Source organism: Panthera onca, chromosome D2, assembly GCF_046562875.1.
Source record: "Panthera onca isolate mPanOnc1 chromosome D2, mPanOnc1 haplotype 2, whole genome shotgun sequence".
NCBI lineage: Eukaryota > Metazoa > Chordata > Mammalia > Carnivora > Felidae > Panthera > Panthera onca.
The window spans coordinates 55,371,727-55,389,776 of record NC_138349.1 but is presented as its reverse complement, the minus strand read 5'-3'; the positions used below and the strand labels follow the sequence as shown (position 1 = coordinate 55,389,776).

Genomic DNA, 18,050 nt, shown 5'->3' with positions numbered 1-18,050 from the left:
TGGGGTCGAAGGTACAGAATAAATCGAATTGAGGAGGGTACACCGCGAAGATGAGAGGGTACGGTGTGCTCTACTTCCTTTCTCTTGGCGCCTCGAACTTTTGTTCTTCTTTTCCTTTGTTCACAACTTTCCCTCTGCACTGTCTCTTTTTCTCCCTTTCAGTTTCTTCCTCTTTCCTTCCCTCTCTCTTCTTAGGCGTGCTCTCCCACCTCACCCCCATCGCCCTTTGCTCCCCTGTTGTGCTCTTTCACTGTCCCCTCCTAGTTTCCTTTGTCCCCTGTCACCTTCTTCTCCCTCCCCTGCCCCCTTCCTTACCGTCTCTCCTTCTCCGTTTCCTTCGCCCTCCCTCTCTGCCGCTCCACCTGCCCGGCCCCTTCCTCCCTTCTGCACGCACCCCCCCCCCCACCCCACTGTTCCAGTGAGCACCCCGAGCCACCTCTGTAGAAGCCTGGAGTGTAATGTAACTCACACTGCGTGTGAGAAGTGAGCTATTTATCATTATTATTAACGAACAAGATCCCTTGCACAGCAGAACATTCCCAGAGTCTATTCCCTTGTCACCCCAGGAGTAGCAAAAAGATTTATTTGTCTCTGAATTGCACAGGGTGGCCCATTTGCAGCGGGTCCATCAGAAGTGGCGTGGAGCTTAACCGGGAACTGGAAGAGGCGGGGGCCTGCCCTGTCTGCGACCTGCGTGGAGTGGGCCTCTGCTGAGAGTGATCCAGCTGGCAGTGCAAGGGTTTTGCAGGGGGGGTGGTGACGAAACACTGGTCCCTGCCTCCCAGGAGGCATGGGCGGTGCATCTGGGGAGATTTCCCTTGAAACGGCCCAGAACCTATGAGGGAGTGGGCAGGCCTGGGCGGGAGAAGGAATGGTCATAGAGGAAGGGGTGCTAGGAGCAGAACTGGGGCAGGGAAGCAAACCAAGAGGCCTATCTCAGAGGCAGGAGTAATCACGCCCCGTGGAACCTTTCCTCCAAAGACCAGCCGCCCCTTTCCAACAAGAAAGTGGACTCAGGGCCAAGTCTACAATGAACATGTGGGGAGAAGTTGCCCTAGAACGGGGCGGCCCACGTCGACTGGAATGGGCCTTCTGGCCCTGCCTCCACAGCTCAGGACCACCCTGGCAATGCTTCTGTAGACCCCTGAACCCCAAGCCTAGACTCCGTAGGAGTACCTGCCCCTGGTTTCCTTGCCTCCAGGTGGGCAGAGCCTGGCCTTGCAGAGCATTGCTCATCCAGGCCTGTCTTGGCTGAGTGTGTCAAGCCCATGATCAAGCTGTCCCCTGCCCGCCCCTGCCACCTCCACATTCATGCTGATCATTGCAATGACCTGAATGGATTTGCATGTTAAATGGAGTGTCTGGGGACGCTTAAAAAGGAGAGGGAGCCCGCATTCATTCATCTAGGCTGTTTTATTCTTCTCCCCATTATTACCTCCCTTGCCCCCAGCAGTCTAGGAGCAGTGGTAGGGAGCTTTGCTTTCTGTGGCCCAGCCTGGGCGTTAAAAGGACGGAATCCCTGCCGGCAAGAGTCAGGCTGAGCCTGGGGCAGAGCTGCAGGGATGAGGAGGCCTTGCCTGTGGCTGGATACATTCTGGGGGTGCCACGGGGCAGGCAGGAGCTGAGACCCACGGAGGACAGTGTAAGCCAAGGGGGTAGCCCTGGGAAGGACAGCCCAGATTGAGTCTCTACACCACAGCCAGGGATAGAAAATGAAGTCCAGTCAGGGCCTGTGACGACCAGGGTAGGGGAGGCTCTCAGAGGCCCTTGTCTCTGCTTTTCTGTCTCACTGTGCTCATTGTCATCGCTGCACATGGGCTTCCTTGGCCTGCCCGTGGCTTCTCTGCTGCCTGGTAACTGTGGCTTTCTGCTTGCCATGGTGCCCACCCCAGCCCCAACAGATAGCAAGAACCTTTGTCAGGTTTGTGCAGAAAATTGGTTTAACTTGCAAGGCCCCATCTGATTGGCCTGTTTGAGTCAGGTGATTACCCCTGGACCAATCAGATGTGGCCTAGGTCTGAAGGCGCTTGGTACAAACTTGGCTGCCTACATCCATCCCCTTGAGCAGAACTGTGAGTACAAAAAGCATCTTTACTTGGAAAAAGTGTGGGCGGGGAGGCAGGGGTTGGCAGTCTCTGGATGGGGCAAATAAAGCACTATATGTAAGGCAAGGCATCATATTTCCAATCGTGGCTGGACTGGATAATCCCCAAGGCTCCTTCCTTGCTCCTACATGCAAGCCATCCCTGAGTGGTGCATGGTCAGGCCTGGCCTCAGGTTTAGGAGCTGTCTCCAGGCCCCCCCTCCGACCCCTTCCCCAGACCCCAGCCCTCTTCTCCCAGGCCCTCCAAACCGGCTGGGGAGGGTCTCCAGATGTTCTCCTACCCTGGATCTGTCCGCAGCAGCCATGAACCATCAACAAAGATGTTCTCTTTCTGAATTTTTAAATGCCCGTTTGTCTAGGTTGATGATGAAGAGATTGATTGGCTGTTTTTAATATCTCCCTTTAAATAGAGCTCATCTCACCCTGCTTGTGATGGTATTTTATTACCATAATAATAATTGCAACGACCATTTATTGAGTATGGTTCAATATTGCCGTGTGCCTGGCTCAGCAAGAAGTTTTTTGGGTTTTTTTTTTTTTTTTCGTACCTTGTCTCACTTAATTCTTTCTTACAACCCTGGAGGTAGGTACCGTTAACAACTCCGTTTTTACATTTTCCCTGGTACAGGGAAACTGAGCCAAAAGAGTTCAACAGCAGAAGTTTGAGGTCTCCAGCCAATAAGTGGAGAGAGAGGCTGGGACTCAAACTTGGAGGGGGGGTGCAGGGGGGTCTGACTCAGCATCTCTGCTCTGAGTCACCAAGTTCTACTGTCTGCTTGGAAGCCCGGGTGTACCTGGCTTCACAGAAGAAATCTGCTTGCATTGAAGGGGCAGATCTTTAAAGGGGGTACATCTGCACATTCGCATGAAATAGCTGCGTACTTGGAGAAGCCCCCAGTGTCGGTGCTGATGACCACCACCCCCCGCCCCATTCCCCTGATAGAGCATGGCACCTGGGACCTGAAAAGCAGGAAGTCAGCATTCTTTTCCCTCCAATGGCTTGTCCCTTCTAAGTATATGAATGGCTCTTTGCCAGGCCCGTTTAAAACCTTTCGTAAGTTACGCACAAATTAAATGGGTTTTCACTGCCGGGCATGAAACATAATCTAAGAAGGTCAGACACAGGGCCATTCCCTCTTTTTCCCCCTTTCCCCTGTCTTCTTGGATCTCGCTTTTAAATCCTCTAATCAGTTGCCCAGAGAGCCTTTGCCCCGGACCGTGAGGTATGCACGGGTGAAATGTCCCCTGCTCCCCGAGGCAGGGGGCTGCAGAGCTGACATTCTCGAGGGAGCCATCCCTTCCCTCTGGGCGCTGGCTCTGTGTGGGGTGTGCTCTGAAGTGCTGTCTAGCGGCCTCACAGGGGGCTGGCTGCTCTGAAATGGGAACGTGTCCCTCCCTCCAGTGGCAGAACCCAGGCCCTGATGGAATGGCTTGGAGGGTTAGGCTGGCTCCGGTGCTCGCGTATGCTGTGCGTGTTGGATCTAGAGGGAGAACCGTAGTTTGGCTGAGAGGCTTGTAAAGATCTCCTTGAGCCCCATGCCGTCATGGTGGCGTGTGAGGGCAGGGACTGGCTCCACTGAGCCCAGTGCCAGAGGGCCTCAGACTTCGGGGCCCTGCGTGCGGTGGCCCCGGGTATGTATGTGCAGAGTGCCTGTATCCATCAGGTCCCCGGGGAACAGTTCATCTTAGTTCCAATAAAGGCATTTCAGTGAAGAGACATCTTACAGAGGGTGGGCAGGGCGAGGGGGCATGAAGGGCTGTTGAGGCACCTGAGACCAGCAGCAGCCCTTAGGGCTGCAGGGAAAAGGGGAGGGGATAGCACTGCCTGCCTGGACCCCACTGAAGGCTGCAGCCAGGGAGGAGGGGCGGCTGGCCTGGAGCTGGAGGGAGTGGAAAAGTATCCCCCAGGCTCCTTCTCCTCCTGCCTCTTTCCCAAACTCTGAGCTCCTACCAGCACCTCCCCCTGGCAGAAGCTAGTCTGCAAGGGAGCCTGGGGGTGGATGCTGTCCACTGAGGTCTTGCCGGGGGCAGGGGGGGTGGGGAGACAGAGCAGGGTACTCTGCATCTGGAGGGTGCAGACAGAGGATGCCCAGCACGGTATTATTAATATTCATTGTGCGTCTTGACACCTGCCTGCCCTCCCCTCGAAGGCGTTCTTGTCTACAAGTCTTCTGGAAGGCACCAGATGACAAAAATCCCAACTGCCAACTTCTAAGCACTTATTACATGCTGGGAAATTTGCACTCCTGAGCTCACGTTCTCTTCACACTAACCCTATGGGACGTTATTGACTCTGGTGGACAGAGAGGGGATTAAGGATCAGAGAGATTAAGGAACCCAAAGACACACAGCGAGGCTGGGGCTCCAGCAGAGGCCTATCGATCCCTGAAATCCTGGCACTTGTCCGCTCTGCCCCCTTGCACACTTGATGCTCTTCTGGAGGGAAAGAGAGCATCTGTTTTCCAAGCCACCGAGCTGAGGAGGGAAGGCCTAGCAAAGGAAAAGGAGGTTCAGAGGCTCCAAGGTGTGAGGCAGCCTGCTGGGTTTGGAAAGTACAAATAGCTCTACCTACCAGGAAATATTAAACTGATAAGAATAGATGCTACACATGATCTTAGCTAAAGGCCACTAAGGGATACCTGCCAGGAAATAAAGTATGAAGGAGGAGATGGGGCCAGACCGTGAGGGCCTGTGTCCTGTGCAAAGGGGCACTGGGGAGTCATGGATGGTGTGGAGGAGAGGGGCCTCCCTATCTGCCTCCTGTGCTCAGTGCTGGTGGGAGAAGGACAGGTTATGAGCCTGTTTATTCAGCCTGACACATGCTCAGTGATGGGGGAGAATCCGCACACTCAGAAAGAAACAATGGCAACTCCATCACATCGTTCTCCCGGGGCCCCTTCCAGCCTAAGCAGGGGTCTTGTAAAGAACACTCTTGCCTCAAGCAGATAGTCCCGGGGAAGCGTTGCCAGCATGCCCCAGTGAAAGAAGTTGCTCAAAGCGGTGACACAGGGCCCACGTCACGGCCAGCAGCACAGACAGGAGGCAGCAACGCAGATGCCTTCCTTGAGAGAGACCCTGCAGGTGTCAGAAGGGACCCAGTCATTATCCCAGCGTGAAAAAAACACAGGACCAGGAATACTGTCTCTGCCCTCAGGGAACTTACGGGCTAGTCCCACACTCCTGGCCAGGAGGCTTCACTCAGGCTGGCACTGACACAGAAGAGTCAGGACGAGAACTGCCATGGGTGTTTAAGAGAAGTATTTAGCGTAGAGCTTAAGATCGGTGGCTTAGAATTGGACCTGATTTCAAGGCCACCTTCTACCATTGCCTAGCTGTGTGCCTTGGGCAAGGCACTTCACCTCTCTGAGCCTTAGCTTCCTTTTCCAAAACCGGATACTAGCTGCCACCTAGAAAGCTACTTGTTACAGAGGTGGACAGACGCAGCGCACAGCACAGGACCTGGCATGTAACAGTCAGTCGACGGGAGCGGGGATTGTTTTTACCCTCTCGTCTCCACGAAGAGCCTCATTAGCTTGCCCATCTTCAGATGTGCCCAGAGCTCACTAAATTATGAATCGGTTCCTTCGCCCAGCATTTTGCCGGCGTGGCTCGCGTGCCAGGCCCTGTGGCGGGCGCTGCGGTGACAAGAGCTGGCCGTCGGGCAGAGATGCAAACAGATCCCGAGAATGTGCTGAGCGCTCTCTGGGCAGCTCGCGCATGTCTTGAGAGAGGACACTGACTGAACACCTGCCATGTGCCAGGCACTGTGCTAGGCAAGGCAGCTGGAGCCCTGTGGCTTCCACGGAGCACGGGCGCTGTGAGGGAAGACAGGCGCGGGCCAAGGAATTATAGAAGATATGTGGATGATGAAAGCATCCAGGGTGTGGTGGGAACCTTAATATAAACAGCGGGGGAGGGTGGGGGCGGGGGAGGGGCTGACCTGCCTTAAGGGTCTAGAAGGTTCCATAAGGAAGCAACATTTCACCAAAGACCCCACGTCGGAAAAGGGCAGGGGTCCGTACGTAGTGTATAGCAGAGGGAATCATGGCAGGCTCCCAGGAGGTAGTAATATTGGAGTGGGGCTTGTGGCCTCTCGTGGCAGGCTGCCATGGCCCAGGGATGGCTTGTGGATGCCCTACCCCAGGGCAATCCGAGTAACCTCCATGCTGCCAGCAAAGCCCTCGGGGCCCCCGGCCACCTGCCTGTAGTGTGCACCTCTCAGCTCCCTGCCCTTGGACCTCCCGACACACTGACTCCCAGGTGCCCCACCGAACCCCCCTGAGCCCGAGGCTTGGGCAGAAAGGGGCACTCAACGGACGAATCAGCACCGCCAAGAAACAGGGGGCTTGGGGACCAAAAGGCCCTCATCCAGAACTCCAGGATGAGCAGATCATCTTTAGAACTGGTGCTGTTACGGCCACCAGGAGGCCATCAAAAAAAGGAAAAAAAAAACAAAAAAACAACCAGATACTGCATTTTAAATTCCTCTGAACCCTCTTAGAATAAAAATGACAAAGCCGCGGGTCCGGTTGGCTGGAGGGACGTGGTTAATGGGCTTTGGGGGAATAGTCACCGACGAAGGCAGCTGCTCCGAGCACTTCTCACCCTTTTGTTTGCTTTGCTTCACCCCCAGAACACACCGGTGGGGACACCCATCTTCATTGTGAACGCCACGGACCCCGACCTGGGTGCGGGCGGCAGCGTCCTCTACTCCTTCCAGCCCCCCTCCCTGTTCTTTGCCATCGACAGTGCCCGCGGCATCGTCACGGTGATCCGGGAGCTGGACTACGAGACTACGCAGGCCTACCAGCTCACCGTCAACGCCACGGTGAGTCCCGCGTGGATGTCTGCCTTCCCCCCCCACCCCGGGGGGAGAGCAATGGGACATCGGCGTCCTTCCCTGCTGGTCAGGCTCAGCCATCGTGATGCTGGTGATAGTCACAGTGAGACCAAGGGCCGGGCTGGGCTGAGCACTCGGGTGGATGGTCTCCATGAATCCCCACGGCAGCCCCAGCTCATAAGTAATAAATGCCAAGTGACCCATGTTACAGACGAAGAAACTGAGGCACGGGAGCCATTCCGGTGACGGTGGTGACTCAGCAGCTTCACTCCCGTGCCCGCGCTGGTAATCCCACAGGACATCCGTGGTGTGGGGTGTCCCCTTGCTCTCTGGAACATCAGGCTGAGGTGGGAAGCCAGCTATGTCGTGACACCACCCGACATGCAGGGACCAGAGGGTCCAGGCATCCTGAGTAGGGCACGCTATGTGCTTCAAGGACCGCGCTGGGGCCTGGAAATTCCGGGTTCAGTTAGTGAGGAGAGGGAGGAGAGAGAGAATCATTGTCCCGTTATATGGCTGACGCTGTTGAGACTCACAAGCCGACGAGTAGCAGGGAGCAAGCATTCAAACCTGGCTTATCTGCCACCCGTCCGGGGCCCCCACGGCCAGGAGTGTCTGAGTTTCCAGAACATCACAGCAGCTCGGCCTCTGTCGCCTGCTGTTCGGGAGGACCTGAGGGACAGGCAGGCCACACCCTAAGCGGGCTCCTACCCCTGCCTTCCTGTCTTGCCTGCTCCTGCCTCTTCTCTAGGCACAGCCGGAGCCCTCAGCAGGCCGCAGGGCAAGAGCTGGTGGCCGTTTGTCCCTTATCGCCTGACACACGCCCTCTGGCCCCGTGTCGCTGCAGCGGGGACTGCCAGTGGTGCTGGGGGCTCCGCTTGGCCGGTCACAGAGCCCGGATCCTGGGGTAAGACACACGGACTAGGTCGAGGGTCCAGTGTGAAAGGTGGGGCTCCCCCAGGCTTGGGCAAGGTGGAGAGAGGCCCCAAGAACCAGGAAACGCACTCTTTTTCTGGGGAGGCCGCTGCAGGAGACATTCACGTTCTTCCCTTTCTCCCCTGGTTCCTTGTTCGTCGCCTGGGAGGCCACGTGTGCTGCTGTTAGTAAACCTGACTTCTGGGACCGACGAGGCTTGCGAGAGCAGGGTCCGCTTTCTGCACGCACCTGCACCCTTGTGCGCTCCCTTGCCCCCGCACCCAGCTGCGGTGTCCCTCCCGCCACCCGCCATTTGCCCACACCGGGGCCCAGAAATGCACAGACGCTTGCTTTCTTGCTATGAGCCTGTCTCTGTGGAGTAATTTCCATCTTCCGTAAAAATGGCTTTGGGCTGGTGGGGGAGAGACCAGAGCTGGGCACAGGCTCAGGTCTGGGTGGCCGGGCCTGTCAAGAGGCCTGGGCTCAAGCTGAGACGGTGAATACAGTTAAATTGCTGTTAATCTCCCAGCGCTCAGGCCCTGAAGCAATAGAACGGGAGCAGCCCTTCGATATTGATGGCTCCTGCACCTGCATAGTCCCCTCTAGGACCCGTGCTGTGCCCTTGGCTGCTGGGCATTTCCCCAAGGAGAGTCTCCTGTGTGGCATCACGGGGAGCAGGGTGGGGCCCCAGACGCCACGGGGTGGGCACCAGGTGGGGAAATGTGAGGACTTCCCCGGAGACGGCTGCCGAGAGCTTCAGGCCCCAGAGTGGCAGCTGGGAGCCCAGCGTGTCGCCTGCCCTGCCAGGGTGCCCTCTGCCATCCCCATTCCCCAGCCGTGGAATCCGAGATAGGCTGCATGGGGACATCTGTGGCGGGAGCAAGGCTGTGGCCCCAGGACTGCGGGACGGAGGGGAGGGCACGTGCCAGGCCGGACAAAGCCAGCTGCCCACAGAAGACTGCTAACGGCAAATGAGGGTCACTGGCCTCCCCTGCTCCGAAAGTCAAGGGGCTTTCTGTTCCTCCCACTCTGGCCCTGTCTGCCTGGTTGTTCAGGTCCCTGGCGGAGAGCTCTTACCACGGGCAGCCCCCAAGCCTGGGCTGTGGGTTCCATTGTCTTAGAGTCTGGGAAGGTGTCTCCCTGATGGATCCTCTGCCCAGCTCCTCCTGCATCCAGACTCTCCCCCACCCTACCGCACGCACCCCTCCTCCCCAAAGTCCCTCACCCTCTCCGTGACTGTCCCTGAGGACTCTTAGGACAACCTGCCCTCTCCCCCGCCAAAGACTCTACTGCTGCACCTGTGTACCTGGAGGGCAGGAACAGGCTCTAGGCTTGTTGAAATGGGGAGAATGCTTTGCATCAGTCAGGTCACCCCAGACCAAGGGAGACCCCATCAGAGGACGGTCACTCTCAAATCCCAGACCAGAGAATGTACAGGCCTGAGGGTCCACGGAGGTCATTGTGTGGAGCCCCTTCGTCTCCCAGAGAAGGAAATTGAGACCCCACGAAGGAAGAGAACTTAGGCAGAGTGACCCAGCAAGTCAGGGGCTGAGATGACGTCAGGGCCCCAGATCAAAACAGGGCAGGTTTGTATTGCAAAAGGATCTGAGTTTGAGTCTGGGCTACACATGCACCATCTGCGTGACTCTGGGCAAGTTACTTAACCTCTGTGAGTCTCGGTCAACATATCTGAATAATGGGCACATACTATCTACAAAAGCAAACAAGGCGCGAGCGCAGTGCCTGGTACGAAACGTGTATTCAGCGTGTAGTTTCTGTTCCTCTTGGCTATCGTTATTCGATAGCAGTGGGCTATTTAATCAGTTTATCATGGGGGGCTGTGTATTTGGGGGTAATAGAAGATATGTTTCTGATTTCCTCTCCTGGTGAGCTTTCATAAGACTAAATTTCCAATTGACTAGGAGGGTTCAAACACGGCCTGCCTGGCCGCAGGGGGATGGCCTACACGACCTCTCAGGATTTCTTCCTGGAGTCCCCCAAATGTCACATGCCCCAGAGCTCCCCCTGCTGTTCTGTCAGAAAAGTTGCTTGACCACTAAACCCTGGGTGCAGACGGGGAGGGGGCGGGGATACAGGTCTCAGACTGGCCCCCTGTCCTGTGAGAGGGCCTTTCTTCTGAGAACGCCCATCCTGGTCCTTCCCTTGCTGCCCTGGGGTGAGAGGGGGCAGGAAGTAGGCATGACGCCTCTGCCTGAATCAAGAGAAGTTGCTAAGGACAGCACTGTCTCTTTACCCCAAGCCGGTCATCCCACCCGTGAGGTGTCCAGCATGATCAGGGCTAGGCTGGGCGGGGGGGCAGGAGATCTACCCTAACCCTCCTCTGTGACACTGGATAAGCCACCTTCTGCTGGGCCTTGGGGACCCTGTTTGCGTTTTCCTGCACAGGTCAGAGATCACCGTGGGTTCTTAGAGTTCTTGAACTTCTGTGTACTAACGATCTTTGTGCAGGAGTGTGGGAACCTGTGCATACATAGGCACACAGGTTTGTGCACATGGGTGTCGTGTGTGCAGGTGTATGTGTGTGTGTGTGTGTGTGTGTGTGCACACATGTCAACAATGTCACAACCTAAGGCTGTGTATTCTCTGTCCTCTAAGGATCAAGACAAGACCAGGCCTCTGTCTACCCTGGCCAACTTGGCCATCATCATCACAGATGTCCAGGACATGGACCCTATCTTCATCAACCTGCCTTACAGCACTAACATCTATGAGCATTCTCCTCCGGTAAGATGCTCCCTGGCCCTCGTGGGGCTTCCCTCTGAGCTTCCGTTGGGGCCGGGGGCCCTGTTTGGTAGGACAGGCTCTTCCTTGGCATTTCTTATTCCCTTCAATCCCTGTGCATGTCAGTGATGGGTGTCTTGGCACAGTGAAAACCCAACCCCCTCTTCATACCGCACCCCGTGTCCTCACCCTCTCACTTCATCTCCAGAGGGTTCCAAGAAGCAAAACACAAAGATTTACTAGCATAAACAAACAGGAGCAGCTCAGAAAGATTTATGTGGGGTACTGGGGATACCTGTGGAACCAGCCTGGTCTGGAGAGCACATTTGGACTCAGCCAGGCTTAACCAAACAGATTTGGGCTCAGCCATATTCATGGGTCGATCTGCCTCTCCCAGCCAACCAGTGCTGCCTAAGATGGCAGCCGTTTGCCCCCCTCTCCCCAACCCTCTCTGGCCTGGCTCTTCTCTGAGAGCACACAGCTCTGGCTGCTCCTCCTAACTGCTGTGTCTTTGGATTTCTCAAGTCCACGTTTTCAAAAGAGGCACCTGGTTGGCTGCACTCATGGTTTTGTGCCACGTTGCACAGTCACCGATCTCCAGCCAGCCAGGAGATTGGCTGCCCTTGGGCTCTGTGTCTGCCTCTGGTTCAGTCGGTTGTGACTGGGAATCTTTGAGACCCAGACGTGCTACTGCCTGCTTGGCAGGGGCTGGGAGCAGGCAGCTTCACTCGCCCATCCCTTGCCTGGTCGCCATCCGTGGTTTTGCGCAAACTCGACTAAAACACACACTGGGCTGATAAATTAAGAAACGCTGCCTCCTCTCGGCAGGTGCAACCCTGGACATGCAGCTTGGGGAGTCTTTTCTGTGGAAAGAAAAACGTGCCCTTCCTTTTGACGGAGCTCAGTGTGCTTAGAGGAAAGACACACAACTTGGAGAGCAAAGCAGGGCACCCACATGCACACCTGCATAGGCTCACAGGATTAGGTTATCAGTGAAAGGCAGGCTTCCCTTGATCAGGGTGCAGACTGTACCTGTAAGGCCACCGCAGGCCAGGGAAGCCTGACCTCCAGTTTGGAGGCTGTGGTCCATCCTGACCATGGCATCCTCGAAGCACTGTGCTTTAGTCTCCGGGTTTGTGAGGGTAGTAGCCATGTCTTTCTTGGGGCCAGGTATGGGCTGGAGGCCCTAACAGGCAAGATCCTTTTTAGTCTCCTGCTGCAGGCATCTGGAGATATTTTTGGGGAGATATTTTCACCTTCTCTTTCTTAGTGGTCCATGGACAGCAGGACCTCTAGCTTTTGAGGCTAAAGGCTATCTCCTTCCAAAGTCTCTTTGCTACCCCCACATCTTCTCAGCCCAGGGAGTCCTTCCCTGGCCTTTCAGAGAAGATAGGCCCTTCCAACTGTCCCTGGCCCCTAGATGTCCCCTTCTTAGCACTCAGCACTCTTGGACAGCTGGCTCAGCCTCTGCTTCCCTGCTGGACTGGAAGCGTAGTTGGGCAGGGATTGGGACTGCTGTGGGCATAGCACATCAGGGGTGCTAAGGATGTGTTTGTGGAGTGAATGAATGAATGAATGAACGAATGAACGAACGAACGAACAAACGATGTCCTGGTCAGACCAGCCCTCTCACCATCCTGCCATCCTCATCACCCCTTATGGCTGCTCCTATCACCAGTACAAAATCTGCCCGTCTATTGGTTCCCAGCTCACTGGCCACTTTTCTTTGATTTTTTTTTTTCCTGGCTTTATCCTCACCAGCCCGCAGATGTAACCAGCCGTTTCTTTCCCTCACCCCTCCCTGTGTTGCATAATTTACCACTGAATTATAGTTGTCCCTATAATGTTCACCGACATGTGAGTGGGTTATTTTGGAGCTCCTGGTAGTCAAGGTACCTGAGTCTCTGGGACCTGGTCTCAGGCTTCCAGTGGGTCTCCCAGGGCATCGTGCCCAGGGCTGAGTGCAGAGAAGATGCTCAAAGCCAACTTGTTGGTTGAAGTGAGGATGTGATGGTGACCAGGCAGCCAGGGAAACTGGGAGCAGGTCCCCGCACCCACCTTGGCCAAATCACACACGCTCTGGATGGCTTCCTCGCTGGGAAACAGACTGGGAATGTCTACAGTAGTGTCTCCATCCCCCGAGGGCTTCAAGGATTAGAGGTTGCATGCTTGTGTAGAGTACCCAGCGAGGCATTCGGTCACAGTGGTTATGAGTAGGTTGTCCCTTTGGCGCCATGAGGCCACTAAAGCCAATGCCCCAGGAGCTCCCAGGGAGCAGGTGTGAGCCCCACCACTTAGGTCACGACTGGGCTCAGGGGAGCCAGACGAGGAAGTAAGGGGGAGGTTTCGGACTTTCCCGGGCACCCACAGAATCTTCTCGTGGGCACACAGCTCGGCCTCTCCACCCTGTCCCCACACTTAAAAGGAGCACTGTCACTTGTGTGTCCCTAGCACAGCCTTTTCTGCTGCAGGCCGATTCCCATATACTCCAAGCGTGATTTTCCCAGGCTTCTAATCGGTTTCCATGCCTTGATCTGGGCCCTGCGTGTCCCTTTACAGTGTGGAATCCGGACTTAACTCAGTACTTCCCAGGCCGGCCAGGGCCAAGGAGCACTGTGGCAGGCCCAGCCTCCTCGACCCGAGGACCCAGGCATCCCCACTCCCAGCCTTGCCTCTGCTGGCCTCGGGGCCTCCATTCGGACCCCGGCCCACTCTGCCTCACTCTTCCTCTTTATCTGCGGCTCCCAGCATGTATGCCTCTCTCTATCAGTGTATCGGGCCAGCATGCCTCATCTAAAGTGTATATATTACCTAATAAAATCCTTCTTATTTGGGATTATTGCATCAAATTTTAATTTCCTCACTCGAGCAGCGGCATGTCGACCTGCCCGTCAGTGAAGGACCGATAGAAGGTGAAAAGAGCGGATAAACTGCACAAATTACTGCCAGCTGATGCCTATCAGCCCTTTGACTGGAATTGACTGGAATTAAGGACTGAGAAATAGGATTTTCTGCCTCAGAATCTGCTGTGGCAGCTCTTGTCGGAAGTCCCCTGCAGCCCCCACGGGCCCCCTCCCCCCACGGGCGCCTCCCACCTCCTGAAGCAAACTGTGTCCACCTTTCAAGTCCTTAATCTTGTCATGGAACCGGGAAAGCAGTCCCAGGGGAGAGAGATGGGCTGGGACCCCTGAGGCCCGGCAGAGCCTGATGGGTTATAGCTCCAGCTCCTGTCCTGGCCGGCTGCTTTGGAAAAGGCAGGCCACCCAGAAGGGAGACACAAGTTCCTTCTAGAGAAGTCTGAGCTCCTCTCAGCTCCGCCCCCGACTTCCCCCCGCCAGTACCCAGACCTCGGAGGCAGGGGCTGTTTCGCACACCTCCCCCACCCCTGGCTTTGGCACACCTACTGGGCACAGAGCCCCGGGCCTGTCACCTCTGCCAGCCGTGGAGTCCCCCAGACCCACCTCAACCCAAGCCCTCCATTCCCCAGTCATCCGCACCCCACACTTTGGGACTTGAGACCAATTCTAGAACCCTCTGAGCCTCCGTTTCCTCACATATTCCCCCGCACTGGGGCTTGTGAGGAAAACGTGAGAGTACCTGTGTTGGGTGCCCAGCGCGGTGCTTGGCACAGAGTAGGTGTTTAACCAGTGCTAGCTCTCCCTGGGCTGTTAGCTGCTCTCTCTATAGGACACCCAGAAAACACCTTACCCGTAGAATGCGTGGTAGGATTCTGGAGTGCTAGGGAGTCTGAACGTGCCGAAGTCCTTTGGAACATCACATGCATGCGCTCCCTATGGAGAGGCAACTCAGCTTGCATCAGATCTCATGGTGGTCCCCGTGAACAGTGACCGTCACGTCTATAGCATTTGCTGTGCGTCCTGGGTACAGTTCCAAGTGCTTTGCAAATATCAGTTGCTCAGGGGTGGAGGCTGTCATGATACCCATTTTATAGATGGGGAAAACAAGGCAGCGAGAGATCAAGTAATTCACTCGAAGGGTTCGCAGCCCAGACAGCCTGGCACCAGTCAAACCCCGAACCCCGTCACCATACTGCTCTATCCACCGCCAGGAGCCGGGGCCCTGGGGGCCTGTGCCCCCTTAACCTCTCAGGGGAGCCTCCTTTCCCAGGAGGCCTCCTGCTTACAACATGGGTTCCTGTGACAGGAGGAGCCTCGTGGCAGGGTGGACCCTTCCCTGACCCTCCTGGGCCTTCCCACCTACTCTCCCAGCCAACCCCGCCCCTAGCTGGAGGGCCAGCCAGTTAGGGGCCTGGCTCTGGGCCGGGCAGGGGCCATGCTTCCCCATCCCCTCGTCTTTGGAAATAAGTTTCAGTATATTGAAAATATAATTACTGAGACTCCGAAACAAGAGCCGTGGGATCCCAAGAGCCCCCATTCCTCCCCGTTAATTCCTTCTCATAACATTTCCAGTCTTTGTGGCTGCACTTGTATTAAAAGCTCAGGGTTTTATTAAAAATGGATTTATTTACCCAAAAAGAGATGAAACCCCAAACTTTGTCAGGAGCCTGTTGGATCTCACTTCCCAGAAGCTCAGGTGTGGCTCTTCCTGGGGAGAGCCGGCCTCCTCGTCATCTTGTCCTGGATTGCCTGCTGGCCCCTCGGAGCCCCACCGGCAGCCCAGGGTGGGAGTGCCCGTGGGGAAGGTGCTCCCAGGACTCTTTGGCCACCAGGTCCCTTATTTGCACGGGCCACCACCGGCCCCGTTTCAGTCCTCCGGGGGTCACTAGGCCCAGCTCAGCCCAGCCACTCCCGGATTGTATGCCCGGAGACCTGCGGTCGCCCCTTGAGGTTTCTTTAGTGACCTTCTTGAAAGGTGTTCTGGTAGCCTCGGGGCCCAGTTAACCTGGCAGGCTAGTCTGTGCCCTCAGCAGGCCATGGGCTGCCTGGGACCTGGGAACCCTCATACTGGAACACGTTTGGGGCCCAGGCCACATGGGGCTCTAGAAAAGAGGGGGTTGTTCCCGTGTCCAGAAAGCCCGTCCTGGCACCCAAGACTCACACCGTTGGGACCTCCCCCTGGGGACAAATCCAGGCCCCCCCATGTGAGGAGTGGCCCCCAGAAAGGCAGACACCCCCAAAAGTGCCCTGTGTGGGGTGATACTGGGGGGAGCAGTTAGCATAGACTCTGCAAATCTGATGAATGCCTCCTGAATGACCCCCCCCATACACACACACACACACAGATGCCTGGGTTTGGGACCATTAACTGATGTTACAGGAGAAGAGTCTGTCATCAGACCAGAAAGCCCAAGAGAGCAAAGGCTAACAGGGTTGTTGCTGTTGTTGTTGTTGTTGTTGTTGTTTTAACCACTTTACTAACTTCTAGGAGCCTTTACTACGCTAAGCCCAAGGGAAGGATGGGACATGTAAGTGGTCCCGAATGTGACATGAACTAATGCTTGTGAAGTGCTTAGGTTGGTGCCTGCCACATCACAGGGACTTTCATAAATGACAGCGTCATTATCACAGAAGCTGGTAGACAGGCAGTGTTGCCTGGAGGGCAAGAGCATTTTGGAGGCAAAGTATCTGACTTTGAACCCTGGTTTCACCATTCATTCGTTGCAACGGGACCACGGCCAGGCCCCGTAACTCGAGTTCCTCAGTTTCCTCATCCGGAAAATGGGGCTTCTGGGGTACGTGTGAGGGGGAAACGAGTTCCTAGCAGGCATTTGCCGCAGCAGAGTGAGTGCTTGAGAAAGAACAGCACCTGCCTTAGCGGGAACTTCCTGGGCTCTGACCCCCTTTGGGTCCTCAGAACCCACCTGGGGAGATGCTCATTTAATGATGTCTTTCTCTGACTTGGTAACAGTCTATTTCCCCCCAGGGGGTGTCGTCAGAGCTCTGGGATCCCTTATCCCGGGGGGGGGGGGGGGGGCCAAGGAGGGAGCCACATCTGCTTTCTGCACGGCCTTGGCCTCGGGGCAATGGCCGTGTTTCTCCTGGAACATTCTCGCCTTCCCTCAGCCCACCCTAGAGGTGTTCGAGATTGCTGCATACCTGGGCCCAGGAGAGGATGGAGGGAGAGCTGTGCAGGGGCAGCACTGCCCCAAGTGGGTGAGGTGGTGAATGCCCCTTCTGTGTCTGGAGGGGAGGTGTCTCGCTCCCGGGCCCCCCTCCGCCTCAGAGGGCCTCCGTGTCAGAGAACAAGACTCTCTCCACAGGAGAAGGTGTTCAGGAGCACGTGGCCTACAGACTTCACCCTCTAGCTGACGAGCAGCAAATGAGTGAGAGGCAGCATATCAAGGCCACAAGAGTTCATCATTAGACATGTAAATGCCAGGGTTGACATTTCCCTAGGGGATGGGGACAGGGCTGTCCTGCTCATTATTTATTTTTTTTTTCTTTTTAACGTTTATTCATTTTTGAGAGACAGAGAGGGACAGAACGTGAGCAGAGGAGGGGCAGAGAGAGAGTGAGACACAGAATCCGAAGCAGGCTCCCGGCTCTGAGCTGTCAGCACAACGCGGGGCTCGACGTGGGGCTCGAACCCACAAACCGCGAGATCATGACCTGAGCCGAAGTCGGACGCTTAACTGACTGAGCCACCCAGGCGCCCCTGTCCTCCTCATTATTAACCAGGGAGAACTGTAGCCCAGGCGAGAATCTCAGGCTGGCATGGTGGACAGGCTTGGCTGGCCAGACAATGGTGTGCCAGGGCCTGGAGGCTAAGGTGAAGGTTGCCGTGGGCAAGGGACGACCCAGCAAGTGGTGGTGGTGGTGAAATGAGAATCGTCTTGTATACGTTCATTCATTCAATCAGCCAACCGACCCATCAACTGACATGTGAATGTGCCCATTATATGACAGGATCTCTTCCTGGAGAGTCTTATGGCTCCAGGCCTCTGCCTGTGCTGCCTAGTTTGCCTTCCGGATCATTTTCTCTCCCTGGAAAACTACTCATTTCTCATGACCCGTCAAAATGTTGCTGCCCGTATAACCCTTTGCCAGCTCCTCCAGGTGGACTTCTGCATTTTGGGGTACATTTCTGCATCTAAGCACCCTAATGTGTGTATAGCAGTGCCTGTGAATCTGTCTGCGACCCCTCCCCATAGACTGTGTACTCCCTAAAAGCGGGGACCCCCGAGTCCTCATCCTGGTGGTCCCAGAACCTGGCTCCTTCTCCCCCATTGCTGCAGGGAGGATGAACAGGGTGTGCGACAGAGCCATTTGAGGCAGGAACCGCTGGTGGTACTGCTGGACAGGGCGTGGTTCATAGGGCCTTGGTGGCCTCCCGGGTCATCCCTAGAGATACTCACTTTCAGGATTTATGATGCTTTCGTTAGTAGAGTAATTGATCCATGTTCTCCTTTACTGAAGTCCTAGTGAAAGCAAGGTCCCAGGGTTATTGCTGTTACCCGTACTAAGGTGGGACAACTGACACCAGAAAGGTGCAGCAACCCTCCTGACGTCCCACAGCAATTTGATGGGT

The 18,050-nt window shown here is 55.8% G+C and overlaps 1 protein-coding gene across 4 annotated transcripts in view; it reads left to right on the top strand.

The window, feature by feature from the left end:
• Nucleotides 1-18,050, top strand: part of CDH23 (cadherin related 23) — a 414,296-nt gene that overhangs the window by 172,900 nt on the left and 223,346 nt on the right. For all 4 annotated transcript variants that reach the window (XM_078434342.2, XM_078434344.2, XM_078434341.2 and 1 more), the window contains exons 7-8: nt 6,738-6,932; nt 10,476-10,604. In XM_078434342.2, coding sequence (XP_078290468.2) covers nt 6,738-6,932; nt 10,476-10,604 — 324 coding nt within the window. The remainder of the gene's footprint in view (nt 1-6,737; nt 6,933-10,475; nt 10,605-18,050) is intronic.